Source organism: Artemia sp. Qi Xiang Cuo, chromosome 2 (genome assembly GCF_049724085.1).
Source record: "Artemia sp. Qi Xiang Cuo chromosome 2, ASM4972408v1, whole genome shotgun sequence".
NCBI classification, from domain to species: Eukaryota; Metazoa; Arthropoda; class Branchiopoda; order Anostraca; family Artemiidae; genus Artemia; species Artemia sp. Qi Xiang Cuo.
In genome coordinates this window covers 25,092,042-25,119,295 of record NC_142795.1, presented here as the reverse complement: position 1 = coordinate 25,119,295, position 27,254 = coordinate 25,092,042, and the positions used below count along the sequence as shown (strand labels likewise).

Sequence of the window (27,254 nt, the reverse complement as noted above, 5' to 3'; positions counted from 1 at the left end):
CGGCATACTGGACAATTTTGTTGACATATTCTTTAAAACCCTCCGCCAAACTTAAGACCCTAGCTGTACTCTCCTGTATCCAGTATACCCAGTACAGATTTGTCGGTAAGAGACCATATCACATGATTGTAAAGTAAGTTTTTCACATTAATATGTGAATGATTAAAATATAAATTCCCGCTATTGAAATTCGGGTTTCTAATAATCAGTCAAACAGTTCGTGGTAACGAACTGTAAGTAAGGAGCGACCCGGCTCAATAGTAACCTAAACTCTAAAAAAATTTGATACCAATAGATACATCAAAAGAATCAGATTTTATTGCTGACTTCAAATGTAGAAGTTTCATCAAGTTCCATCCTACCCATCAAAAGTCACGTGTTTGATAAAAATTCCCTGATTTTCGAAAAAAGGAGGAAACAGCCTCTAGGAACTATAGAGCCTTATTGAAAATTACGCAATAAGATTCAGCATATTGGAGAACCCTAATGTAGAGGTTTCAAGCTCCTATCTGCAAAAATGTGGAATTTTGTGTTTTTTGCCAGAAGAAAGATCACATTTGCATGTTTTTTTTTTTTTTTTTTTTCAGGGGTGATCGTATCGACCCAGTGGTCCTAAAATATCAAGGGAGGGCTCATTCGAACGGAAATTAAAAGTTCTAGTGCTCTTTTCAAGTGACAAAAAAAAATGAAGGGCAACTAGGCCCCCTCCCACGCTCATTTTTTTCCCAAAGTCACCTGATCAAAATTTTGGGATACCCATTTTGTTCAGCATTGTCGGAAATATAATAACTCTGTCCTTTAGGATGACTTAATCCCTCAAAGTCCCCGGGGGGGGGGGGGAAGGGCTGAAAGTTATGAACTTTACCCAATGTTTACATATAGTATTGGTTATTGGGAACTATACAGACGTTTTAAGGGAGGATTTTTTCTGGTAGTGGGGGGGGGAGGTGGTTCGGGGGGTTATGTGGGAGAATCTTTCCATGGAGGAAGGGACATTTCTATGAAGGGGGTGCCAGATGTCCCAGCATTATTAAAAAAAAAGATCAGAAATTAAATAAAAAACAAAAACAAATTTTTCAACTGAAAGTAAGGAGCAACATCAAAACTTAAAACAAACAGAAATTATTACGTATATGATTGGGTTCGCTCCCTAGTCAATACCTCGTTATGCCAAAGATTTTTTAGTACTTTCATAAGAGCTATTTATTCTAATTAGTGGTCTGTGTGATTAAGAATCATTTTTAATGAATTGTAACAAAATTCGAACTTTACCGTAAAGTGCGTGGTTTTGGCTAGGGGGCGAACCCCCTAATATACGCATTGAAAATATATGAATATAGAAGTTCATCACGTAAGTTAATTCGTAAGTTACGTATATTTATTACTAATAAAAACGTTCGTAAATAAAATTAAACAACTTTCGAGAAAGCCATTTAACCAAATAAAAATAAAATTAATATGCAAATTTTGTTTCAATTATTCATATACGATGAGCCAAAATCATAATCTGCATTCATTCAAAAACGTTCAAAAACCCAGAAAAAAAACAAGGTTTTTTTTAACTGAAAGTAAAGAGCGACATTAAAACTTAAAATGAACAGGAATTATAACGTATATGAAAGGGGCTGTCCCCTCCTCAACGCCTTGCTCTTTACACTTAAGTTAGACTCTTCCTCACAACTCTATTTTTTAAAGCAATAAAAAACTTTAGCGTTAACAGTGAGGCGTTGAGGAGGGGACAGCCCCTTTCATATACGGAATAATTCCTGTTCGTTTTTAGTCTTAATGTCACTCCTTACTTTCAGTTAAAAAAAATTGCTTTTTTACTATTTAATTTCAATAAGTATCTTGCAGTTTCAATAAGAATAAGAGTCCTGCACATACAATCTCAAGCCTTTTACCTCACACTCACTATTCATGCATACACAATATTATATTACTACGGTACGGAAACTCATAGGAGGTCATTTAGCTAGGATAAGTTTTACAGCCCGAAAAAGCCTACCAAAACAGACCAAATTCATAGGATTATCCATTAGAAAGAATCCGATTCAAATACTGTGCTGTTAACAAGACTATAATTTTAACAAGGTCACCCTTCCGCGCGTTACCCATTAACTTGCTCGGTGTTTACATTCTGGTGAAGCATAGCGATGTTTACACCCCTTCACCACTTTGAGGTTCACTGACGGATTTTTTTTATGCTACCTATGGAGCGAGGACCAAGTTTCGTTTCTTAGAACTTTGCCACTGCCGCAGAAATTTTCAGGCTTAGCATGTCCCTTACTCCCACCTAGAGTCAGTAAAATGTAATATAGAGTATTTTTAATATAGGTGTAATTTTTCAAATAGCTTCCACTTTTAACAGAATTAGTTGAATAAAGATTGTCAAGTAGAAATTACGCAAATTCAAGATAAATAAATAACAAGCAAACCCTACAAAGGTTTCACTGGAGAAACCCCAAAAATTTACAACACACAAACAACACACAAATACTCAATTTCAGGGACATATCCAGGGGGGGGGGGGTTACACGGTTTGCCCCCCCCCCCAAAAAAATGTTTTTCTGACTCGTAAAAACGCAACAAAAATGGACATAAACAAATTTTGTATGCGTTTTTTGTGTTTTTTTTGTGTACCCCCCCCCTCCCGAATTTTTTTTTGAGTAAAACATCCGAAAAAAAAATCCTGGGTACGGCCTTGTTCAATTTTTACATTCCACTGACTGAATCAGCTGCATTTTCTGCTGTTTAAACATGTCAAGAGATGTATTTTCCCCGAAGAAGGAAGAAGCATAAGAAGAAATAAACTTTACCAAACAAGCTGATGAAATTTTTTTTTATAGCAAATTCACAAAAAGTAGACCATAAGGGCCATTAACCTTAGAAACAAGTAAGGGAAAACTAGAGATCTCTGTTCTTTTATCATCCCACTGACTCGATAGAATCCAGTTAGATCACAGAATCCGATAGCAGTCAGCTTAATCCCTCCCGTTTTTAGGAGGGGGAGGGTAGAGGGGTACAAGAGAACATGAAATTGTACCAGTAAAATACCATACATAAAAATATAGACATATAATCCACTTGAAAGTTAAATACTGCTCAACCTTAGTCAAACAGAGTTTACTTGTACCAAAAAGGTGGAGTTACTTGGCTTCCTGATATACGTACTCCACTTAAGAAGTAATGTGATTGGCTTTAAAAGTCACAATTGACGTATCGTGAATTCAAAACTAAACCCTGTGAATCACTCATTTATCAAGGCCTCCTTGTGTCATTAACATTTAAGGTCAATCAGTCATCTCTGGCCCATGTTTTTGGGCATTGTACAGATTACATGTTGCAATAAGAATAGTTATAACCAATCCCTGCTTGCAAGCCTTTATACTGCAATTATAACTCCTCATGTATTCTCTCGTGGACAATTTTCACGCGGAAAAGAAGGCCATACAAAACACATTCTATACATATGCTAAATTCCTGTTACTTCTTATATTGTGTGACAGGAATAGCGGCATATCCAAGATGTACAATATTACAGACCCCTTCCCAGCTATTCATTTTATTTTGTCACTTTTTCATACGCTCCGTCTTTTCTTAACAAATATTAAGTTAATAAGAACAATAGCAACTAATTGAAATCAAATTTTATACAATAAACATATATAAAACTTACTTGAGTAAAAACGATTTCAATGTATCTCTCGTGGCCTGTGGTACTAAGGATTCTCTCATCATTTCCTCAAGAACTAACATCGGGCCAAACAATGATCCGGTAACTCTGAATTTTTTGTCTTCAGACTAAAATTTATTCACAATGGTAAAAAAATCTCCATAGGACACAAAAAATTGGTGAAGCTCCAGAATATTCAAAGCGACAAGGAAAATAGAAATAAAAGGAACAAAAAAAGAAAAGAGTTCAAGGAATTTTGAAACTTGTTCTAACATCTCTTGGTAGCATTTGTCCCAAAAAATTTAAGAAGTCCACATAGAATAGAATTTATTTGCGCTAAAAGCCCATAGGCCATGGCAACAAATGTAAATAAAGAACAATTACAAAGAAGTTGCACAAATCCTAACAGAATCACACAGAAAAGTACTTCTATGATTCATCGCGAGACAAAGGAATCGTGTCAAGCTTCTGATACCCATAAAACACTCATCCGCACACACTCTCACCAGCTACTCAAAATCATAATCCCCCAAACCAAACGCTTCAAGTCTCCAATCACTCAGCTGCTCACACTCACCCATCAAGTGATATACACTCTCAATAGAGTAAGCTGCTATCACGGAAAATTTCCTTGCTAACTTTATTTGACTGAATTGATTCACTTGAAACTAACTAACATTTTGATGATTTTGCAGAAGAGTAAAATAACATTCATAAAGCTTTTTAAGTTAGAATAATTTTTTTTAAATTCATAAGTTTATGTAAGAAACCACGATGATTAAATTACAGCAAGTTTTTTTTTAGGAGCCTCAGACGTACAGGATAGTGAAAATTTTCGTGCAGGCTTTATTTGACTGAATTGATTCATTTGAAACTAACTAAAATTTTGATGATTTTGCAGAAGAGTAAAAATAACATTCATAAAGCTTTTAAAGTTAGCATATTTTATTTAAAATTCAAAAGTTTATTCAGTAAACCACTATGAGTAAATTCCCGTAAGTTTTTTTTAGGTACCACAGTCACATGGAGATTGAAAACTTCCGTTAAGTCTTTATTTGACGTAATTGAGTCATATGAAACTAAAACTTTGATGATTCTCAACAAGAGTAAAAACAAAAGTAATAAATAATATAAAGCTATAATATTTTATTTAAAATCCAAAATTTTATGTAGGAATTTTACCAAGTTTATTAAATTCCCTTAAGTTTTTTTTAGGACCCTCATACTTCTAGGATAGTGAAAATTTCCGTTAAGGCTTTATTTGACGGACTTTATTCATTGGAAAATAACTAAGATTTTGATGATTTTTAACAAGATTAAAAATAAAATTCATAAATCTTTTAAAGATAGCATATTTTATTTAAAATCCAAAAGTTTATGTAAGAAACCACGATGATTAAATTACCGTAAGTTTTTTTTTAGGAACTTCATACGTATATGATAGTGTAAGTTTTCTTACAAGATTTATTTGACGGAATTGATTCATTTGAAACTAACTAAGATTTTGATGATTTTGCACAAGAGTAAAAATAACATTCATAAAGCTTTTCAAGTTAGCATATTTTATTTAAAATCCAAAAGTTTATGTAAGAAACCACGATGATTAAATTACAGTAAGTTTTTTTTAGGAACCTCAGACGTATAGGATAGTTAAAAATTTCTTGCAAAATTTATTTGACTGAATTGATTCATTTGAAACTAACTAAGATTTTGATGATTTTGCACAAGAGTAAAAAAAGCATTCATAAAGCTTTTCAAGTTAGCATATTTTATTTAAAATCCAAAATTTTATGTAAGAAACCACGATTATTAAATTACCTTAATTTTTTTTTAGGAACCTCAGACGTATAGGATAGTGAAAACTTTCTTGCAAAATTTATTTGACTGAATTGATTCATTTGAAACTAACTAAGATTTTGATGATTTTGCACAAGAGTAAAAAAAAGATTCATAAAGCTTATCAAGTTAGCATATTTTATTTAAAATTCAAAAGTTTATGTAAGAAACCACGATGATTAAATTACCGTATTTTTTTTTTAGGAACCTCAGACGTATAGGATAGTGAAAACTTTCTTGCAAAATTTATTTGACTGAATTGATTCATTTGAAACTAACTAAGATTTTGATGATTTTGCACAAGAGTAAAAATAACATTCATACAGCTTATCAAGTTATAATATTTTATTTAAAATCCAACATTTTATTCAGGAAAACAATATTTTTATATTCCCTTAAGTTTTTTTTAGGAACATCAGTCACATGGAGAGTGAAAACTTCAGTTAAGTATTTATTTGACGGACTTGAGTCATTTGAAACTAAAATTATGATTATTCTCAACAAGAGTAAAAAAAAAATTAATAAAGAATTTAAAGCTAGAATAGTTTATTTAAAATTCAAAAGTTTATTTAGGAACCCACGATGATTAAATTACCTTAAGTTTTTTTTAGTACCCTCAGACGTATAGGATAGTGAAAACTTTCTTGCAAAATTTATTTGACTGAATTGATTCATTTGAAGCTAACTAAGATTTTGATGATTTTGCACAAGAGTAAAAAAAGAATTCATAAAGCTTTTCAAGTTAGCATATTTTATTTAAAATACAAAAGTTTATGTAAGAAACCACGATGATTAAATTACATTAAGTTTTTTTTTAGGAACTTCAGTCGCACATTATATTGATAGCTGCCGAGAAAAATGTATTTTAAGTTTAATTGAAAAAATAAACTAACTAATTGTTTTATTATGCTGCAGAAGATTAATAATAACATTAATTAATATAATCAAGTTGGAATATTTTCTTACAAATTAGAAATTTTATTTAGTAACAAACTAGTATTAAATACAATAAAGTTTTTTTTAGGAACATCAGACGTATAGGATAGTGAAAATTTTCTTGCAAAATTTATTTGACGGAATTGATTCATTTGAAACTAACTAAGATTTTGATGATTTTTCAGAAGAGTAAAAATAACATTCATAAAGCTTTTCAATTTAGCATATTTTATTTAAAATCCAAAAGTTTATGTAGGAAACCACGATGATTAAATTACTGTAATTTTTTTTTTAGGAACCTCAGACGTATAGGATAGTGAAAACTTTCTTGCAAAATTTATTTGACTGAATTGATTCATTTGAAACTAACTAAGATTTTGATGATTTTGCAGAAGAGTAAAAAAAACATTCATAAAGCTTTTAAAGTTAGCATATTTTATTTAAAATTCAAAAGTTTATGTAAGAAACCACGATGATTAAATTACCGTAAGTTTTTTTTTAGGAACCTCAGACGTATAGGATAGTGAAAATTTTCTTGCAAGCTTTATTTGACGAAATTGATTCATTTGAAACTAACTAAGATTTTGATGATTTTGCACAAGAGTAAAAATAACATTCATAAAGCTTTTCAAGTTAGCATATTTTATTTAAAATACAAAAGTTTATGTAGGAAACCACGATGATTAAATTACCGTAAGTTTTTTTAGGACCCTCAGACGTATAGGATAGTGAAAACTTTCTTGCAAAATTTATTTGACGGAATTGATTCATTGGAAACTAATTAAGATTTTGATGATTTTGCACAAGATTAAAAAAAACATTCATTAAGCTTTTCAAGTTAGCATATTTTATTTAAAATACAAAAGTTTATGAAGGAAACCACGATGATTAAATTACCGTAAGTTTTTTTTTTGGACCCTAAGACGTCTAGGATAGTGAAAACTTTATTGAAAAATCTATTTGACTGAATTGATTCATTTGAAGCTAAATAAGATTTTGATGATTTTTCACAAGAGTAAAAAAAAAATTCATAAAGCTTTTCAAGTTAGCATATTTTATTTAAAATCCAAAAGTTTATGTAAGAAACCACGATGATTAAATTAACGTAAGTTTTTTTTAGGAACCTCAGACGTATAGGATAGTGAAAACTTTCTTGCAAACTTTATTTGACGGACTTGATTAATTTGAAACTAATTAAGATTTTGATGATTTTGCAGAAGAGTAAAAATAACATTCATAAAGCTTTTCAAGTTAGCATATTTTATTTAAAATAAAAAACTTTATGTAGGAAACAACGATGAGTAAATTACAGTAAGTTTTTTTTTAGGACCCTCAGACGTATAGGATAGTGAAAACTTTCTTGCAAAATTTATTTGACGGATTTGATTAATTTGAAACTAATTAAGATTTTGATGATTTTTCAGAATATTAAAAATAACATTCATAAAGCTTTTCAAGTTAGCATATTTTATTTAAAATACAAAGGTTTATGCAAGAAACCACGATGATTAAATTACCGTTAGTTTTTTTTTTGGACCCACAGACGTATAGGATAGTGAAAACTTTCTTGCAAAATCTATTTGAATGTATTGATTCATTTGAAGCTAAATAAGATTTTGATGATTTTGCACAAGAGTAAAAAAAACATTCATAAAGCTTTTAAAGTTAGCATATTTTATTTAAAATTCAAAAGTTTATGTAAGAAACCACGATGATTAAATTACCGTAAGTTTTTTTTTTAGGAACCTCAGACGTATAGGATAGTGAAAATTTCCGTGCAAAATTTATTTGACTGAATTGATTCATTTGAAACTAACTAAGATTTTGATGATTTTGCACAAGAGTAAAAATAACATTCATAAAGCTTTTCAAGTTAGCATATTTTATTTAAAATTCAAAAGTTTATGTAGGAAACCACGATGATTAAATTACCTTAAGTTTTTTTTAGGAACCTCAGACGTATAGGATAGTGAAAATTTTCTTGCAAAATTTATTTGACGGAATTGATTCATTTGAAACTAACTAAGATTTTGATGATTTTGCAGAAGAGTAAAAAAAACATTCATAAAGCTTTTCAAGTTAGCATATTTTATTTAAAATCCAAAAGTTTATGTAGGAAACCACGATGATTAAATTACTGTAAGTTTTTTTTTAGGAACCTCAGACGTATAGGATAGTGAAAACTTTCTTGCAAAATTTATTTGAATGAATTGATTCATTTGAAACTAACTAAGATTTTGATGATTTTGAAGAAGATTAAAAATAACATTCATAAAGCTTTTCAAGTTAGAATATTTTATTTAAAATCAAAAATTTTATTCAAGAAACCACGATGATTAAATTACCTTAAGTTTTTTTTAGGAACCTCAGACGTATAGGATAGTGAAAATTTTCTTGCAAAATTTATTTGACGGAATTGATTCATTTGAAACTAACTAAGATTTTGATGATTTTGCAGAAGAGTAAAAAATAACATTCATAAAGCTTTTCAAGTTAGCATATTTTATTTAAAATCCGAAAGTTTATGTAGTAAACCACGATGATTAAATTCCTGTAAGTTTTTTTTAGGAACATAAGACGTACAGGATAGTGAAAACTTTAGTGCAAAATTTATTTGACTGAATTGATTCATTTGAAACTAACTAAGATTTTGATGATTTTGCACAAGAGTAAAAATAACATTCATAAAGCTTTTCAAGTTAGCATATTTTATTTAAAATCCAAAAGTTTATGTAGGAAACCACGATGATTAAATTACCGTAAGTTTTTTTTTAGGAACCTCAGACGTATAGGATAGTGAAAACTTTATTTCAATATTTATTTGACGGAATTGATTCATTTGAAAATAACTAAGATTTTGATGATTTTGCAGAAGATTAAAAATAACATTCATAAAGCTTTTCAAGTTAGCATATTTTATTTAAAATCCAAAAGTTTATGTAGGAAACCACGATGATTAAATTACTGTAAGTTTTTTTTAGGAACCTCAGACGTATAGGATAGTGAAAACTTTATTGCAAAATTTATTTGACGGAATTGATTCATTTGAAACTAACTAAGATTTTGATGATTTTGCACAAGAGTAAAAATAACATTCATAAAGCTTTTCAAGTTAGCATATTTTATTTAAAATCCAAAAGTTTATGTAGGAAACCACGATGATTAAATTACCTTAAGTTTTTTTTAGGAACCTCAGACGTATAGGATAGTGAAAATTTTCTTGCAAGATTTATTTGACGGAATTGATTCATTTGAAACTAATTAAGATTTTGATGATTTTGCAGAAGAGTAAAAAAAACATTCATAAAGCTTTTCGAGTTAGCATATTTTATTTAAAATTCAAAAGTTTATGTAAGAAACCACGATGATTAAATTACTGTAAGTTTTTTTTTAGTAACCTCAGACGTATAGGATAGTGAAAACTTTCTTGCAAAATTTATTTGACTGAATTGATTCATTTGAAACTAACTAAGATTTTGATGATTTTGCACAAGAGTAAAAATAACATTCATAAAGCTTTTCAAGTTAGCATATTTTATTTAAAATTCAAAAGTTTATGTAAGAAACCACGATGATTAAATTACCTGTAAGTTTTTTTTTTGGAACCTCAGACGTATAGGATAGTGAAAACTTTCTTGCAAAATTTATTTGACTGAATTGATTCATTTGAAACTAACTAAGATTTTGATGATTTTGCAGAAGAGTAAAAATAACATTCATAAAGCTTTTCAAGTTAGCATATTTTATTTAAAATTCAAAAGTTTATGTAAGAAACCACGATGATTAAATTACTGTAAGTTTTTTTTTAGGAACCTCAGACGTATAGGATAGTGAAAACTTTCTTGCAAAATTTATTTGACTGAATTGATTCATTTGAAACTAACTAAGATTTTGATGATTTTGCAGAAGAGTAAAAATAACATTCATAAAGCTTTTCAAGTTAGCATATTTTATTTAAAATTCAAAATTTTATGTAAGAAACCACGATGATTAAATTACCGTAATTTTTTTTTAGGAACCTCAGACGTATAGGATAGTGAAAACTTTCTTGCAAAATTTATTTGACTGAATTGATTCATTTGAAACTAACTAAGATTTTGATGATTTTGAACAAGAGTAAAAAAAACATTCATAAAGCTTTTCAATTTAGCATATTTTATTTAAAATTCAAAAGTTTATGTAAGAAACCACGATGATTAAATTACTGTAATTTTTTTTTTAGGAACCTCAGACGTATAGGATAGTGAAAACTTTCTTGCAAAATCTATTTGACTGAATTGATTCATTTGAAACTAACTAAGATTTTGATGATTTTGCAGAAGAGTAAAAAAAACATTCATAAAGCTTTTCAAGTTAGCATATTTTATTTAAAATTCAAAAGTTTATGTAAGAAACCACGATGATTAAATTACCGTAAGTTTTTTTAGGAACCTCAGACGTATAGGATAGTGAAAATTTTCTTGCAAAATTTATTTGACTGAATTGATTCATTTGAAACTAACTAAGATTTTGATGATTTTGCAGAAGAGTAAAAATAACATTCATAAAGCTTTTCAAGTTAGAATATTTTATTTAAAATTCAAAAGTTTATGTAAGAAACCACGATGATTAAATTACAGAAAGTTTTTTTTAGGAACCTCAGACGTACAGGATAGTGAAAATTTTCGTGCAAAATTTATTTGACTGAATTGATTCATTTGAAACTAACTAAGATTTTGATGATTTTGCACAAGAGTAAAAATAACATTCATAAAGCTTTTCAAGTTAGCATATTTTATTTAAAATCCAAAAGTTTATGTAGGAACCCACGATGATTAAATTACCGTAAGTTTTTTTTTTGTAACCACAGACGTATAGGATATTTAAAACTTTATTGAAAAATTTATTTGACGGAATTGATTCATTGGAAACTAACTAGGATTTTGATGATTTTGCAGAAGAGTAAAAATAACATTCATAAAGCTTTTCAAGTTAGCATATTTTATTTAAAATCCAAAAGTTTATGTAGGAAACCACGATGATTAAATTACCGTAAGTTTTTTTTTAGGAACCTCAGACGTATAGGATAGTGAAAATTTTAGTGCAAAATTTATTTGACTGAATTGATTCATTTGAAACTAACTAAGATTTTGATGATTTTGCACAAGAGTAAAAAAAACATTCATAAAGCTTTTCAAGTTAGCATATTTTATTTAAAATTCAAAAGTTTATGTAAGAAACCACGATGATTAAATTACTGTAAGTTTTTTTTTAGGACCCTAAGACGTATAGGATAGTGAAAACTTTATTGCAAAATTTATTTGCCGGAATTGATTCATTTGAAACTAAATAAGATTTTGATGATTTTGCACAAGAGTAAAAAAAACATTCATAAAGCTTTTCAAGTTAGCATATTTTATTTAAAATTCAAAAGTTTATGTAAGAAACCACGATGATTAAATTACCGTAATTTTTTTTTAGGAACCTCAGACGTATAGGATAGTGAAAACTTTCTTGCAAAATTTATTTGACTGAATTGATTCATTTGAAACTAACTAAGATTTTGATGATTTTGCACAAGAGTAAAAATAACATTCATAAAGCTTTTCAAGTTAGCATATTTTATTTAAAATCCAAAAGTTTATGTAAGAAACCACGATGATTAAATTACTGTAAGTTTTTTTTAGGAACCTAAGACGTATAGGATAGTGAAAACTTTATTGCAAAATTTATTTGCCTGAATTGATTCATTTGAAACTAACTAAGATTTTGATGATTTTGCAGAAGAGTAAAAATAACATTCATAAAGCTTTTCAAGTTAGCATATTTTATTTAAAATTCAAAAGTTTATGTAAGAAACCACGATGATTAAATTACCGTAAGTTTTTTTTTAGGAACTTCAGACGTATAGGATAGTGAAAGTTTTCGTGCAAAATTTATTTGACTGAATTGATTCATTTGAAACTAACTAGGATTTTGATGATTTTGCAGAAGAGTAAAAATAACATTCATAAAGCTTTTCAAGTTAGCATATTTTATTTAAAATTCAAAAGTTTGAATTTTACCACGATGATTAAATTACCGTAAGTTTTTTTTTAGGAACCTCAGACGTATAGGATAGTGAAAATTTTCGTGCAAAATTTATTTGACGGAATTGATTCATTTGAAACTAACTAAGATTTTGATGATTTTGCAGAAGAGTAAAAATAACATTCATAAAGCTTTTCAAGTTAGCATATTTTATTTAAAATTCAAAAGTTTATTTAGGAAACCACGATGATTAAATTACCGTAAGTTTTTTTTAGGAACCTCAGAAGTATAGGATAGTGAAAATTTTCTTGCAAAATTTATTTGACGGAATTGATTCATTTGAAACTAACTAAGATTTTGATGATTTTGCAGAAGAGTAAAAATAACATTCATAAAGCTTTTCAAGTTAGCATATTTTATTTAAAATCCAAAGGTTTATGTAGGAAACCACGATGATTAAATTACTGTAAGTTTTTTTTAGGAACCTCAGACGTATAGGATAGTGAAAACTTTCTTGCAAAATTTATTTGACGGAATTGATTCATTTGAAACTAAATAAGATTTTGATGATTTTGCAGAAGAGTAAAAATAACATTCATAAAGCTTTTCAAGTTAGCATATTTTATTTAAAATTCAAAAGTTTATGTAAGAAACCACGATGATTAAATTACCGTAAGTTTTTTTTAGGAACCTCAGACGTATAGGATAGTGAAAATTTTCTTGCAAAATTTATTTGACGGAATTGATTCATTTGAAACTAACTAAGATTTTGATGATTTTGCAGAAGAGTAAAAATAACATTCATAAAGCTTTTCAAGTTAGCATATTTTATTTAAAATTCAAAAGTTTATGTAAGAAACCACGATGATTAAATTACCGTAAGTTTTTTTTAGGAACCTCATACGTATGGATAGTGAAAATTTTATTGCAAAATTTATTTGACTGAATTGATTCATTTGAAACTAACTAAGATTTTGATGATTTTGCACAAGAGTAAAAATAACATTCATAAAGCTTTTCAATTTAGCATATTTTATTTAAAATCATAATGTTTATGTAAGAAACCACGATGATTAAATTACTGTAAGTTTTTTTTTAGGAACCTCAGACGTATAGGATAGTGAAAACTTTCTTGCAAAATTTATTTGACTGAATTGATTCATTTGAAACTAAATAAGATTTTGATGATTTTGCAGAAGAGTAAAAAAAATATTCATAAAGCTTATCAAGTTAGCATATTTTATTTAAAATCCAAAAGTTTATGTAGGAAACCACGATGATTAAATTACTGTAAGTTTTTTTTTTGGAACCTCAGACGTATAGGATAGTGAAAACTTTCTTGCAAAATTTATTTGACTGAATTGATTCATTTGAAGCTAACTAAGATTTTGATGATTTTGCAGAAGAGTAAAAATAACATTCATAAAGCTTTTCAAGTTAGCATATTTTATTTAAAATTAAAAAGTTTATGTAAGAAACCACGATGATTAAATTACTGTAAGTTTTTTTTAGGAACCTCAGACATATAGGATAGTGAAAATTTTCTTGCAAAATTTATTTGACGGAATTGATTCATTTGAAACTAACTAAGATTTTGATGATTTTGCAGAAGAGTAAAAATAACATTCATAAAGCTTTTCAAGTTAGCATATTTTATTTAAAATCAAAAAGTTTATGTAGGAAACCACGATGATTAAATTACTGTAAGTTTTTTTTAGGACCTTCAGAAATCTAGGATAGTGAAAATTTTCTTGCAATATTTATTTGACTGAATTGATTCATTGGAAACTAACTAGGATTTTGATGATTTTTCAGAAGAGTAAAAATAACATTCATAAAGCTTTTCAAGTTAGAATATTTTATTTAAAATCCAAAAGTTTATGTAGGAAACCACGATGATTAAATTACTGTAAGTTTTTTTTAGGACCCTCAGACGTATAGGATAGTGAAAACTTTCTTGCAAAATTTATTTGACTGAATTGATTCATTTGAAACTAACTAAGATTTTGATGATTTTGCAGAAGAGTAAAAATAACATTCATAAAGCTTTTCAAGTTAGCATATTTTATTTAAAATCCAAAAGTTTATGTAGGAAACCACGATGATTAAATTACTGTAAGTTTTTTTTTAGGAACCTCAGACGTATAGGATAGTGAAAACTTTCTTGCAAAATTTATTTGACTGAATTGATTCATTTGAAACTAACTAAGATTTTGATGATTTTGCAGAAGAGTAAAAATAACATTCATAAAGCTTTTCAAGTTAGCATATTTTATTTAAAATCCAAAAGTTTATGTAAGAAACCACGATGATTAAATTACAGTAATTTTTTTTTAGGAACCTCAGACGTATAGGATAGTGAAAAATTTCTTGCAAAATTTATTTGACGGAATTGATTCATTTGAAACTAAATAAGATTTTGATGATTTTGCACAAGAGTAAAAATAAAATTAATAAAGCATTTCAATCTAGCATATTTTATTTAAAATCCAAATGTTTATGTAAGAAACCACGATGATTAAATTACTGTAAGTTTTTTTAGGACCCTCAGACGTATAGGATAGTGAAAACTTTCTTGCAAAATTTATTTGACGGAATTGATTCATTTGAAACTAACTAAGATTTTGATGATTTTGCACAAGAGTAAAAATAACATTAATAAAGCATTTCAATCTAGCATATTTTATTTAAAATACAAAAGTTTATGTAAGAAACCACGATGATTAAATTACTGTAAGTTTTTTTTAGGACCCTCAGACGTATAGGATAGTGAAAACTTTCTTGCAAAATTTATTTGACGGAATTGATTCATTTGAAACTAACTAAGATTTTGATGATTTTGCACAAGAGTAAAAATAACATTAATAAAGAATTTCAATCTAGCATATTTTATTTAAAATTCTAATGTTTATGTAAGAAACCACGATGATTAAATTACTGTAAGTTTTTTTTAGGACCCTCAGACGTATAGGATAGTGAAAACTTTCTTGCAAAATTTATTTGACGGAATTGATTCATTTGAAACTAACTAAGATTTTGATGATTTTTCACAAGAGTAAAAATAAAATTAATAAATCATTTCAATCTAGCATATTTTATTTAAAATCCAAAAGTTTATGTAGGAAACCACGATGATTAAATTACTGTAAGTTTTTTTAGGACCCTCAGACGTATAGGATAGTGAAAACTTTCTTGCAAAATTTATTTGACGGAATTGATTCATTTGAAACTAACTAATATTTTGATGATTTTGCAGAAGAGTAAAAATAACATTAATAAAGCATTTCAAGTTAGCATATTTTATTTAAAATCCAAAAGTTTATGTAAGAAACCACGATGATTAAATTACTGTAAGTTTTTTTTAGGAACCTCAGACGTATAGGATAGTGAAAACTTCCGTTCAAAATTTATTTGACTGAATTGATTCATTTGAAACTAACTAAGATTTTGATGATTTTGCAGAAGAGTAAAAATAACATTCATAAAGCTTTTCAAGTTAGCATATTTTATTTAAAATCCAAATGTTTATGCAGGAAACCACGATGATTAAATTACATTAAGTTTTTTTTAGGAACATCAGACGTATAGGATAGTGAAAATTTTCTTGCAAAATTTATTTGACGGAATTGATTCATTTGAAACTAACTAAGATTTTGATGATTTTGCAGAAGAGTAAAAAAAACATTCAGAAAGATTTTAAATTTAGCATATTTTATTTAAAATTCAAAAGTTTATGTAAGAACCCACGATTATTAAATTACCGTAATTTTTTTTTAGGACCCTCAGACGTATAGGATAGTGAAAATTTTCTTGCAAAATTTATTTGACGGAATTGATTCATTTTAAACTAACTAAGATTTTGATGATTTTGCAGAAGAGTAAAAATAACATTCATAAAGCTTTTCAAGTTAGCATATTTTATTTAAAATCAAAAGGTTTATGTAGGAAACCACGATGATTAAATTACTGTAAGTTTTTTTAGGAACCTCAGACGTATAGGATAGTGAAAACTTTCTTGCAAAATTTATTAGCCGGAATTGATTCATTTGAAGCTAACTAAGATTTTGATGATTTTGAAGAAGAGTAAAAATAACATTCATAAAGCTTTTCAAGTTAGCATATTTTATTTAAAATTCAAAAGTTTATGTAGGAACCCACGATGATTAAATTACCGTAAGTTTTTTTTTAGGAACCTCAGACGTATAGGATAGTGAAAACTTTCTTGCAAAATTTATTTGACTGAATTGATTCATTTGAAACTAACTAAGATTTTGATGATTTTGCAGAAGAGTAAAAATAACATTAATAAAGCATTTCAAGCTAGCATATTTTATTTAAAATCCAAAAGTTTATGTAGGAAACCACGATGATTAAATTACCGTAAGTTTTTTTTTTAGGAACCTCAGACGTATAGGATAGTGAAAACTTTCTTGCAAAATTTATTTGACTGAATTGATTCATTTGAAACTAACTAAGATTTTGATGATTTTGCAGAAGAGTAAAAATAACATTAATAAAGCATTTCAAGCTAGCATATTTTATTTAAAAGCAAAAAGTTTATGTATGAAACCACGATGATTAAATTACCGTAAGTTTTTTTTTTAGGAACCTCAGACGTATAGGATAGTGAAAACTTTCTTGCAAAATTTATTTGACTGAATTGATTCATTTGAAACTAACTAAGATTTTGATGATTTTGCAGAAGAGGAAAAAAAGCATTCATAAAGCTTTTCAAGTTAGCATATTTTATTTAAAATCCAAAAGTTTATGTAAGAAACCACGATGATTAAATTACCGTAAGTTTTTTTTAGGAACCTCAGACGTATAGGATAGTGAAAACTTTCTTGCAAAATTTATTTGACGGAATTGATTCATTTGAAACTAACTAAGATTTTGATGATTTTGCAGAAGAGTAAAAATAACATTCATAAAGCTTTTCAAGTTAGCATATTTTATTTAAAATCCAAAAGTTTATGTAGGAAACCACGATGATTAAATTACAGTAAGTTTTTTTTTTAGGAACCTCAGACGTATAGGATAGTGAAAACTTTCTTGCAAAATTTATTTGACGGAATTGATTCATTTGAAACTAACTAAGATTTTGATGATTTTGCACAAGAGTAAAAATAAAATTAATAAAGCATATCAAGCTAGCATATTTTATTTAAAATCCAAAAGTTTATGTAGGAAACCACGATGATTAAATTACTGTAAGTTTTTTTTAGGAACCTCAGACGTATAGGATAGTGAAAACTTTCTTGCAAAATTTATTTGACTGAATTGATTCATTTGAAAATAACTAATATTTTGATGATTTTGCACAAGATTAAAAATAACATTCATAAATCTTATCAAGTTAGCATATTTTATTTAAAATCCAAAATTTTATGTAGGAAACCACGATGATTAAATTACCGTAAGTTTTTTTGAGGAACCTCAGACGTATAGGATAGTGAAAACTTTCTTGCAAAATTTATTTGACTGAATTCATTCATTTGAAACTAACTAAGATTTTGATGATTTTGCAGAAGAGTAAAAATAAAATTCATAAAGCTTATAAAGTTAGCATATTTTATTTAAAATCCAAATGTTTATTTAAGAAACCACGATGATTAAATTACCGTAAGTTTTTTTTAGGAACCTCAGACGTATAGGATAGTGAAAACTTTCTTGCAAAATTTATTTGACTGAATTCATTCATTTGAAACTAACTAAGATTTTGATGATTTTGCACAAGAGTAAAAATAACATTCATAAAGCTTTTCAAGTTAGCATATTTTATTTAAAATCCAAAAGTTTATGTATGAAACCACGATGATTAAATTACCGTAAGTTTTTTTTTTAGGACCCTCAGACGTACAGGATAGTGAAAATTTCCGTGCAAAATTTATTTGACTGAATTGATTCATTTGAAACTAACTAAGATTTTGATGATTTTGCAGAAGAGTAAAAATAACATTCATAAAGCTTTTCAAGTTAGCATATTTTATTTAAAATCCAAAAGTTTATGTAGGAAACCACGATGATTAAATTACTGTAAGTTTTTTTTTTAGGAACCTCAGACGTATAGGATAGTGAAAAATTTCTTGCAAAATTTATTTGACTGAATTGATTCATTTGAAGCTAACTAAGATTTTGATGATTTTGCAGAAGAGTAAAAAAAACATTCATAAAGCTTATCAAGTTGGAATATTTTATTTAAAATTCAAAAGTTTATGTAAGAAACCACGATGATTAAATTACCTTAAGTTTTTTTTAGGACCCTCAGAAGTATAGGATAGTGAAAATTTTCTTGCAAAATTTATTTGACAGAATTGATTCATTTGAAACTAACTAAGATTTTGATGATTTTGCACAAGAGTAAAAAAAACATTCATAAAGCTTTTAAAGTTAGCATATTTTATTTAAAATCCAAAAGTTTATGTAAGAAACCACTATGATTAAATTACCGTAAGTTTTTTTTTAGGAACCTCAGACGTATAGGATAGTGAAAATTTTCTTGCAAAATTTATTTGACGGAATTGATTCATTTGAAGCTAAATAAGATTTTGATGATTTTGCAGAAGAGTAAAAATAACATTCATAAAGCTTTTCAAGTTAGCATATTTTATTTAAAATCCAAAAGTTTATGTAGGAAACCACGATGATTAAATTACCGTAAGTTTTTTTTTAGGAACTTCAGACATATAGTAGAGTTAAAGCTGCAGTGAAAAATTTATTTGACTTAAGTGATTAATTTGAAACTAACTAATATTATTATGATTTTGCACAATAGTAAAACTAAAATTAATAAAGAATTTCAAGTTAGAATATTTTATTTAAAAGAATAATGTTTATGTATGAAACAACGATGATTAAATTACTGTAAGTTTTTTTTAGGACCCTCAGACGTATAGGATAGTGAAAATTTTCTTGCAAAATTTATTTGACTGAATTGATTCATTTGAAACTAACTAAGATTTTGATGATTTTGTAGAAGAGTAAAAATAACATTCATAAAGCTTTTCAAGTTAGCATATTTTATTTAAAATTCAAAAGTTTATGTAAGAAACCACGATGATTAAATTACCATAAGTTTTTTTTAGGAACCTCAGACGTATAGGATAGTGAAAATTTTCTTGCAAAATTTATTTGACTGAATTGATTCATTTGAAACTAACTAAGATTTTGATGATTTTGAAGAAGAGTAAAAAAAACATTCATAAAGCTTTTCAAGTTAGCATATTTTATTTAAAATTCAAAAGTTTATGTAAGAAACCACGATGATTAAATTACAGTAAGTTTTTTTTAGGAACCTCAGACGTATAGGATAGTGAAAATTTTCTTGCAAAATTTATTTGACTGAATTGATTCATTTGAAACTAACTAAGATTTTGATGATTTTGCACAAGAGTAAAAAAAACATTCATAAAGATTTTAAAGTTAGCATATTTTATTTAAAATTCAAAAGTTTATGTAGGAAACCACGATGATTAAATTACCGTAAGTTTTTTTTTTAGGAACCTCAGACGTATAGGATAGTGAAAACTTTCTTGCAAAATTTATTTGACTGAATTGATTCATTTGAAACTAACTAAGATTTTGATGATTTTGCAGAAGAGTAAAAATAAGATTCATAAAGCTTATCAAGTTAGCATATTTTATTTAAAATTCAAAAGTTTATGTAGGAAACCACGATGATTAAATTACCGTAAGTTTTTTTTAGGAACCTCAGACGTATAGGATAGTGAAAATTTTCTTGCAAAATTTATTTGACGGAATTGATTCATTTGAAAATAACTAAGATTTTGATGATTTTGAACAAGAGTAAAAATAACATTCATAAAGCTTTTCAAGTTAGCATATTTTATTTAAAATCCAAAAGTTTATGTAGGAACCCACGATGATTAAATTACAGTAAGTTTTTTTTAGGAACCTCAGACGTATGGATAGTGAAAACTTTCTTGCAAAATTTATTTGACGGAATTGATTCATTTGAAACTAACTAAGATTTTGATGATTTTGTAGAAGAGTAAAAATAACATTCATAAAGCATTTCAATTTAGAATATTTTAATTAAAATCCAAAATTGGAGGTAGTCACCCTATCGTATTAACGTCCTTTAAGTTTTTTTTTAGGACACACATAATGCTAGGATAGTGAAAACCTTATTTAACTATTTATGTTCAGGAATTTATTCAGGTTAAACAAAATCAGATGTTTATTATTTTTCACACGAGTACAAATAGCATTCATAAAGATTATCAAGTTGGCATATTTTATTTAAAATCCAAAAGTTTATGTAGGAACCCACGATGATTAAATTACCGTAATTTTTTTTTAGGAACTTCAGACGTATAGGATAGTGAAAATTTTCTTGCAAAATTTATTTGACTGAATTGATTCATTTGAAACTAACTAAGATTTTGATGATTTTGCAGAAGAGTAAAAATAACATTCATAAAGCTTTTCAATTTAGCATATTTTATTTAACATACAAAAGTTTATGTAAGAAACCACGATGATTAAATTACCGTAAGTTTTTTTTAGGAACTTCAGACATATAGGATAGTGAAAGTTTTCTTGCAAAATTTATTTGACGGAATTGATTCATTTGAAACTAAGATTTTGATGATTTTGCACAAGAGTAATAATAAAATTAATAAAGCATTTCAAGTTAGCATATTTTATTTAAAATCCAAAAGTTTATGTAGGAAACCACGATGATTAAATTACTGTAAGTTTTTTTTAGGAACCTCAGACGTATAGGATAGTGAAAATTTTCTTGCAAAATTTATTTGACGGAATTGATTCATTTGAAACTAACTAAGATTTTGATGATTTTTAACAAGAGTAAAAATAAAATTCATAAAGCTTATCAAGTTAGCATATTTTATTTAAAATCCAAAAGTTTATGTAGGAAACCACGATGATTAAATTACTGTAAGTTTTTTTTAGGAACCTCAGACGTATAGGATAGTGAAAACTTTCTTGCAAAATTTATTTGACGGAATTGATTCATTTGAAACTAACTAAGATTTTGATGATTTTGCACAAGAGTAAAAATAACATTCATAAAGCTTTTCAAGTTAGCATATTTTATTTAAAATCCAAAAGTTTATGTAGGAAACCACGATGATTAAATTACCGTAAGTTTTTTTTAGGAAACTCAGACGAATAGGATAGTGAAAACTTTCTTGCAAAATTTATTTGACTGAATTCATTCATTTGAAACTAACTAAGATTTTGATGATTTTGCACAAGAGTAAAAATAAAATTAATAAAGCATTTCAAGCTAGCATATTTTATTTAAAATCCAAAAGTTTATGCAAGAAACCACGATGATTAAATTACCGTAAGTTTTTTTTTTAGGAACCTCAGACGTATAGGATAGTGAAAACTTTCTTGCAATATTTATTTGACTGAATTGATTCATTTGAAACTAACTAAGATTTTGATGATTTTGCAGAAGAGTAAAAAAAGTATTCATAAAGCTTATCAAGTTAGCATATTTTATTTAAAATTTAAAAGTTTATGTAAGAAACCACGATGATTAAATTACAGTAAGTTTTTTTTAGGAACCTCAGACGTATAGGATAGTGAAAATTTTCTTGCAAAATTTATTTGACAGAATTGATTCATTTGAAACTAACTAAGATTTTGATTATTTTGCAGAAGAGTAAAAATAACATTCATAAAGCTTTTCAAGTTAGCATATTTTATTTAAAATTCAAAAGTTTATGTAAGAAACCACGATGATTAAATTACCGTAAGTTTTTTTTTTAGGAACCTCAGACGTATAGGATAGTGAAAACTTTCTTGCAAAATTTATTTGACTGAATTGATTCATTTGAAACTAACTAAGATTTTGATGATTTTGCACAAGAGTAAAAATAACATTCATAAAGCTTTTCAAGTTAGCATATTTTATTTAAAATCCAAAAGTTTATGTAGGAAACCACGATGATTAAATTACCTTAAGTTTTTTTTAGGAACCTCAGACGTATAGGATAGTGAAAATTTTCTTGCAAAATTTATTTGACGGAATTGATTCATTTGAAACTAACTAAGATTTTGATGATTTTGCAGAAGAGTAAAAATAACATTCATAAAGCTTTTCAAGTTAGCATATTTTATTTAAAATCCAAAAGTTTATTTAGGAAACCACGATGATTAAATTACCTTAAGTTTTTTTTAGGAACCTCAGACGTATAGATAGTGAAAATTTTCTTGCAAAATTTATTTGACGGAATTGATTCATTTGAAACTAACTAAGATTTTGATGATTTTGCAGAAGAGTAAAAATAACATTCATAAAGCTTTTCAAGTTAGCATATTTTATTTAAAATTCAAAAGTTTATGTAAGAAACCACGATGATTAAATTACCGTAAGTTTTTTTTAGGAACCTCAGACTTATAGGATAGTGAAAACTTTCTTGCAAAATTTATTTGACTGAATTGATTCATTTGAAGCTAACTAAGATTTTGATGATTTTGCAGAAGATTAAAAATAACATTCATAAAGCTTTTCAAGTTGGCATATTTTATTTAAAATCCAAAAGTTTATGTAGGAAACCACGATGATTAAATTACCGTAAGTTTTTTTTAGGAACCTCAGACACATAGGATAGTGAAAATTTCCGTTCAAAATTTATTTGACGAAATTGATTCATGTTAAACTAAAATTTTGATGATTCTGAACAAGATTAAATATAAAAGTAAGAATTATTTTCAAGTTATATTATTTTATTTAAACTCCAAATGTTTATTTAAGAACCCACGTTTATTAAATTACCGTAAGTTTTTTTTTAGGAACTTCATAGATCTAGGATCGTGTAAGCTTCAGTAAAAAATTTATTTTACGGACTTTATTAATTGGAAAATAACTTATATTTTGATGATTTTGCAGAAGAGTAAAAATAACATTCATAAAGCTTTTCAAGTTAGCATATTTTATTTAAAATTCAAAAGTTTATGTAAGAAACCACGATGATTAAATTACCTTAAGTTTTTTTTAGGAACCTCAGACGTATATGATAGTGAAAATTTTCTTGCAAAATTTATTTGACTGAATTGATTCATTTGAAACTAACTAAGATTTTGATGATTTTGCACAAGAGTAAAAAAAACATTCATAAAGCTTTTCAAGTTAGCATATTTTATTTAAAATTCAAAAGTTTATGTATGAAACCACGATGATTAAATTACCTTAAGTTTTTTTTAGGAACCTCAGACGTATAGGATAGTGAAAATTTTCTTGCAAAATTTATTTGACTGAATTGATTCATTTGAAACTAACTAAGATTTTGATGATTTTGCAGAAGAGTAAAAATAAAATTCATAAAGCTTTTCAAGTTAGCATATTTTATTTAAAATCCAAAAGTTTATGCAGGAAACCACGATGATTAAATTACCTTAAGTTTTTTTTAGGAACCTCAGACGTATAGGATAGTGAAAATTTTCTTGCAAAATTTATTTGACGGAATTGATTCATTTGAAACTAACTAAGATTTTGATGATTTTGCAGAAGAGTAAAAATAACATTCATAAAGCTTTTCAAGTTAGCATATTTTATTTAAAATTCAAAAGTTTATGTAAGAAACCACGATGATTAAATTACCGTAAGTTTTTTTTTTGGAACCTCAGGATAGTGAAAACTTTCTTGCAAAATTTATTTGACTGAATTGATTCATTTGAAACTAACTAAGATTTTGATGATTTTGCAGAAGAGTAAAAATAACATTCATAAAGCTTTTCAAGTTAGCATATTTTATTTAAAATTCGAAAGTTTATGTAAGAAACCACTATGATTAAATTCCAGTAAGTTTTTTTTAGGAACCTCAGACGTATAGGATAGTGAAAATTTCCGTGCAGGCTTTATTTGACTGAATTGATTCATTTGAAACTAACTAAGACTTTGATGATTTTGCAGAAGAGCAAAAACAACATTCATAACTTTTTTCAAGTCAGCACATTTTTTTATAATTCTTAAGTTTATGCGAGTAACAATGATGATTAAATTACCGTTAGTTTTTTAAGGAGCCTCAGTCGTATAGAATAATGAAACGGATAAAAGCTTAGAACGGAGCTAGAGAGCTGGAGAATGGAGTCGGAAGGCATATTCCATTTTTTGTTACTAATTAAAAATGCTGTCACAAAAAAGTTTAGGAAAGATATTTCAAAGTCTCCTCTTAAATCGAATTTGTATTTTTAAGTCATTGAAAACCTGGAAAAATGTATGTGCAAAATGTTAAGCAAATAGCGTTTTGGAAAAAATATACAAAGAATAAAAAAATAAAATCATAAAAAGGGTTTTAAATGAGTGGAACAATAGTAATACATAGTAATACAAGAAAGCTCCTCCTATCAAACGTTTCTAAGTAACATTGAAGTTAGGTGGAGGAACACATAAAAAAAGTATTAGTTTTTTTTTTCTTTATTGATCTTTATTTCTATTTTGCAAGGGGTCAAAGATAATAGAGAGAGCTTTGCCTAAAGGCAGGGCCGTATCCAGAAAGTTTTTCGGAGGGTGTTTTACATAAAGATTTTTTTCGGGGGGGGGGGAGGTGGATACACAAAAACACTCAAAAACGCATAAAAAAATTGTTAATATCCATTTTTGTTACGTTTTTACGAGTCAGGCAAACATTTGGGGGACGGAGGACGGGGAGGGGTTCAAACCCAGGATACGGCCTTGCCTAAAGGGCATAATTAGTAACCTAAAGGGCAAACGCTACCACACTTGGTGAATTAATACTGATTAAATTATTTTTTGTACACAGTAGATTTCGTGCATTCGGATACTTTCGTTACCCTTTGTGTCTTTCAATATCTTCTTGAAAAATTTGGCTTCATTTAAGCCCTTCCCCCCAGTTAAAAAAAATGGCAAGAATCCTTTTAAAAAATCAGCAGCAGTTTCCATCACTATTATTTTGTTCAATCGATTGTACATCGCATTTGATCTCGCTGAATTTTCCTTTATTGAAATTAAGCTTTAAAGTAAGCTTTAAGCTTTAAAATAAAAGTCGCAATCTCGACTTCTTGTCAAAAAAGCAATTACAAAAAAATAATAAAAAATCGTCCTTCACGAAAATGAGACCACACATTATTTTGTCCTTAATAATCAAATTTGTAATCCCAGTTTCTAATGTTTTTATCTAGCCAAAAGGCGGGGCTTCCACTTCTAGGGAGCTGACCCTACTTTAGGGGGAAATGACTTCCTTTAACGATACTTATTTTGAATCTAGGGACTTAGGGGAATATAGGATAAAATAATGATTTTTAGGAATATTCGGCGAAAGTTGGAGTTTTCAAACGAAGGCTAAAACATTTACATACATTACATATTCGCAGTTTTATTGCAAAAGCTAATAGGCAACACTAGCTTATGTTACGAGGATCAGGGTGAAATTTCTGAAAAACCTTAGAAGCTTAGAATATTATGATATCCATTCTGTATTTAGTAATTTAGGTAGCCTAGCATTTAGTTTACTTGTAAGCAGTGCCTTTGATTCATCTAAACAGCATATATAAGGGAATATTGGTTAGGCTATGCTGCAATGGTGGAATAGGAGACACGACCTGCGCCCTTATGGATTTTTCAATCTGCTGGTGACACCTTTTTCTCGTTAAAAGCCGTTTTAAGCTAAAACAGCAAGAAAGAGAAATACAAAATAAGGGTTTTGACACCAAGATCAAATATGCCAAATCTTGAAGGCTAATAAAGCCTTAGCCAAGCTGATTCTAAATACGTTAAGAAAATTCAAATAATACGATCTCTAAATGTCTCTGGAGATCAGGGCCGTATCCAGGATTTTTGTTCAGGGGGGGTTTTACTAATTTTTGACTTTTTTTTGGGGGGGGGGGGGGTTACTAATTTTTGACTCAGTTTTCGACTAATTTTACTGATTTTTACCTAGGTTTTACTAATTTTCGACTTATTTTCGAGTCGGTCCAAAATTTCGGGGGGGGGGGGGGTTCAAACCGGGTAACCCCCCCTGGATACGGCCTTGCTGGAGATCCTCCGGTCTTTTAAATTGCTACCCATGTTTGAGCAGCTCGAGTCTCGTTTGCTGCGTTGGCACGGTCATCTACTTCACTTGCCCACTCAAACGCCCGACCGACTCACCTTCGACCCAACTGCAAATGTCTAGAAATGTCCAATAGGTGGACCACGCAAAAGATGTAGTGGAAATCATCAGCGATCGACTCACTATCAGGAACGTTGACCCCGATGAAGCTCCAACCCTCTCCCAGGACAGAACACTCTGGAGACGACTAACGGAGCCGACAGAAAAAAAAGTAGTAGGTGATTACCGAAAAGAAGGTTAATTTTTAGAATTCAATTTTTTTTTGTGTTTCGTTTTCATATAGACATAGCTATACGCCAAGGAGGGGGGTAGGGCATATGAGGGACTCTACCCTAAAATGAGTCTGAGTTAAACCCTCCAAACTCAGAACGAGCTAAACTTTGAAACATGTCCCTACCCCAAATTCCCAGACCATTCTTTGACCACCCCCTAAAATGTTGGCTATGTAGAGCTAAGCATACCCACCGTTGGAAGGAAATTGAAAAATATGGGGGAGCAGGGAAAGAAATTTTTTTTTTAAGAAAGCCAAGTCTAAAAAAATCAGCTTTAACTCTTTCTTGGAAAAATTCGCTCGAGTTTGGCATACATTTCAGGATTCTTTGAACGAAGGTATTGATGAAAAATATATTCCCATGCCATCAGATAGCCAACAAAATTAGATTATGAAATGGTCTACCCACAGTGTATATCTTTTCTGCTCAAGATGTAATCTTCAACCATGGGAATGGAGG

General features: G+C 28.3%; 1 protein-coding gene across 1 annotated transcript in view; it reads right to left on the bottom strand.

The window, feature by feature from the left end:
- The window catches only part of RanGAP (Ran GTPase activating protein), a 106,335-nt gene that overhangs the window by 12,406 nt on the left and 66,675 nt on the right, over positions 1-27,254 (bottom strand). Inside the window, exon 9 of the mRNA XM_089108028.1 lies at positions 3,677-3,801. Within this exon, the coding sequence (XP_088964154.1) occupies positions 3,677-3,801 (125 nt within the window). The remainder of the gene's footprint in view (positions 1-3,676; positions 3,802-27,254) is intronic.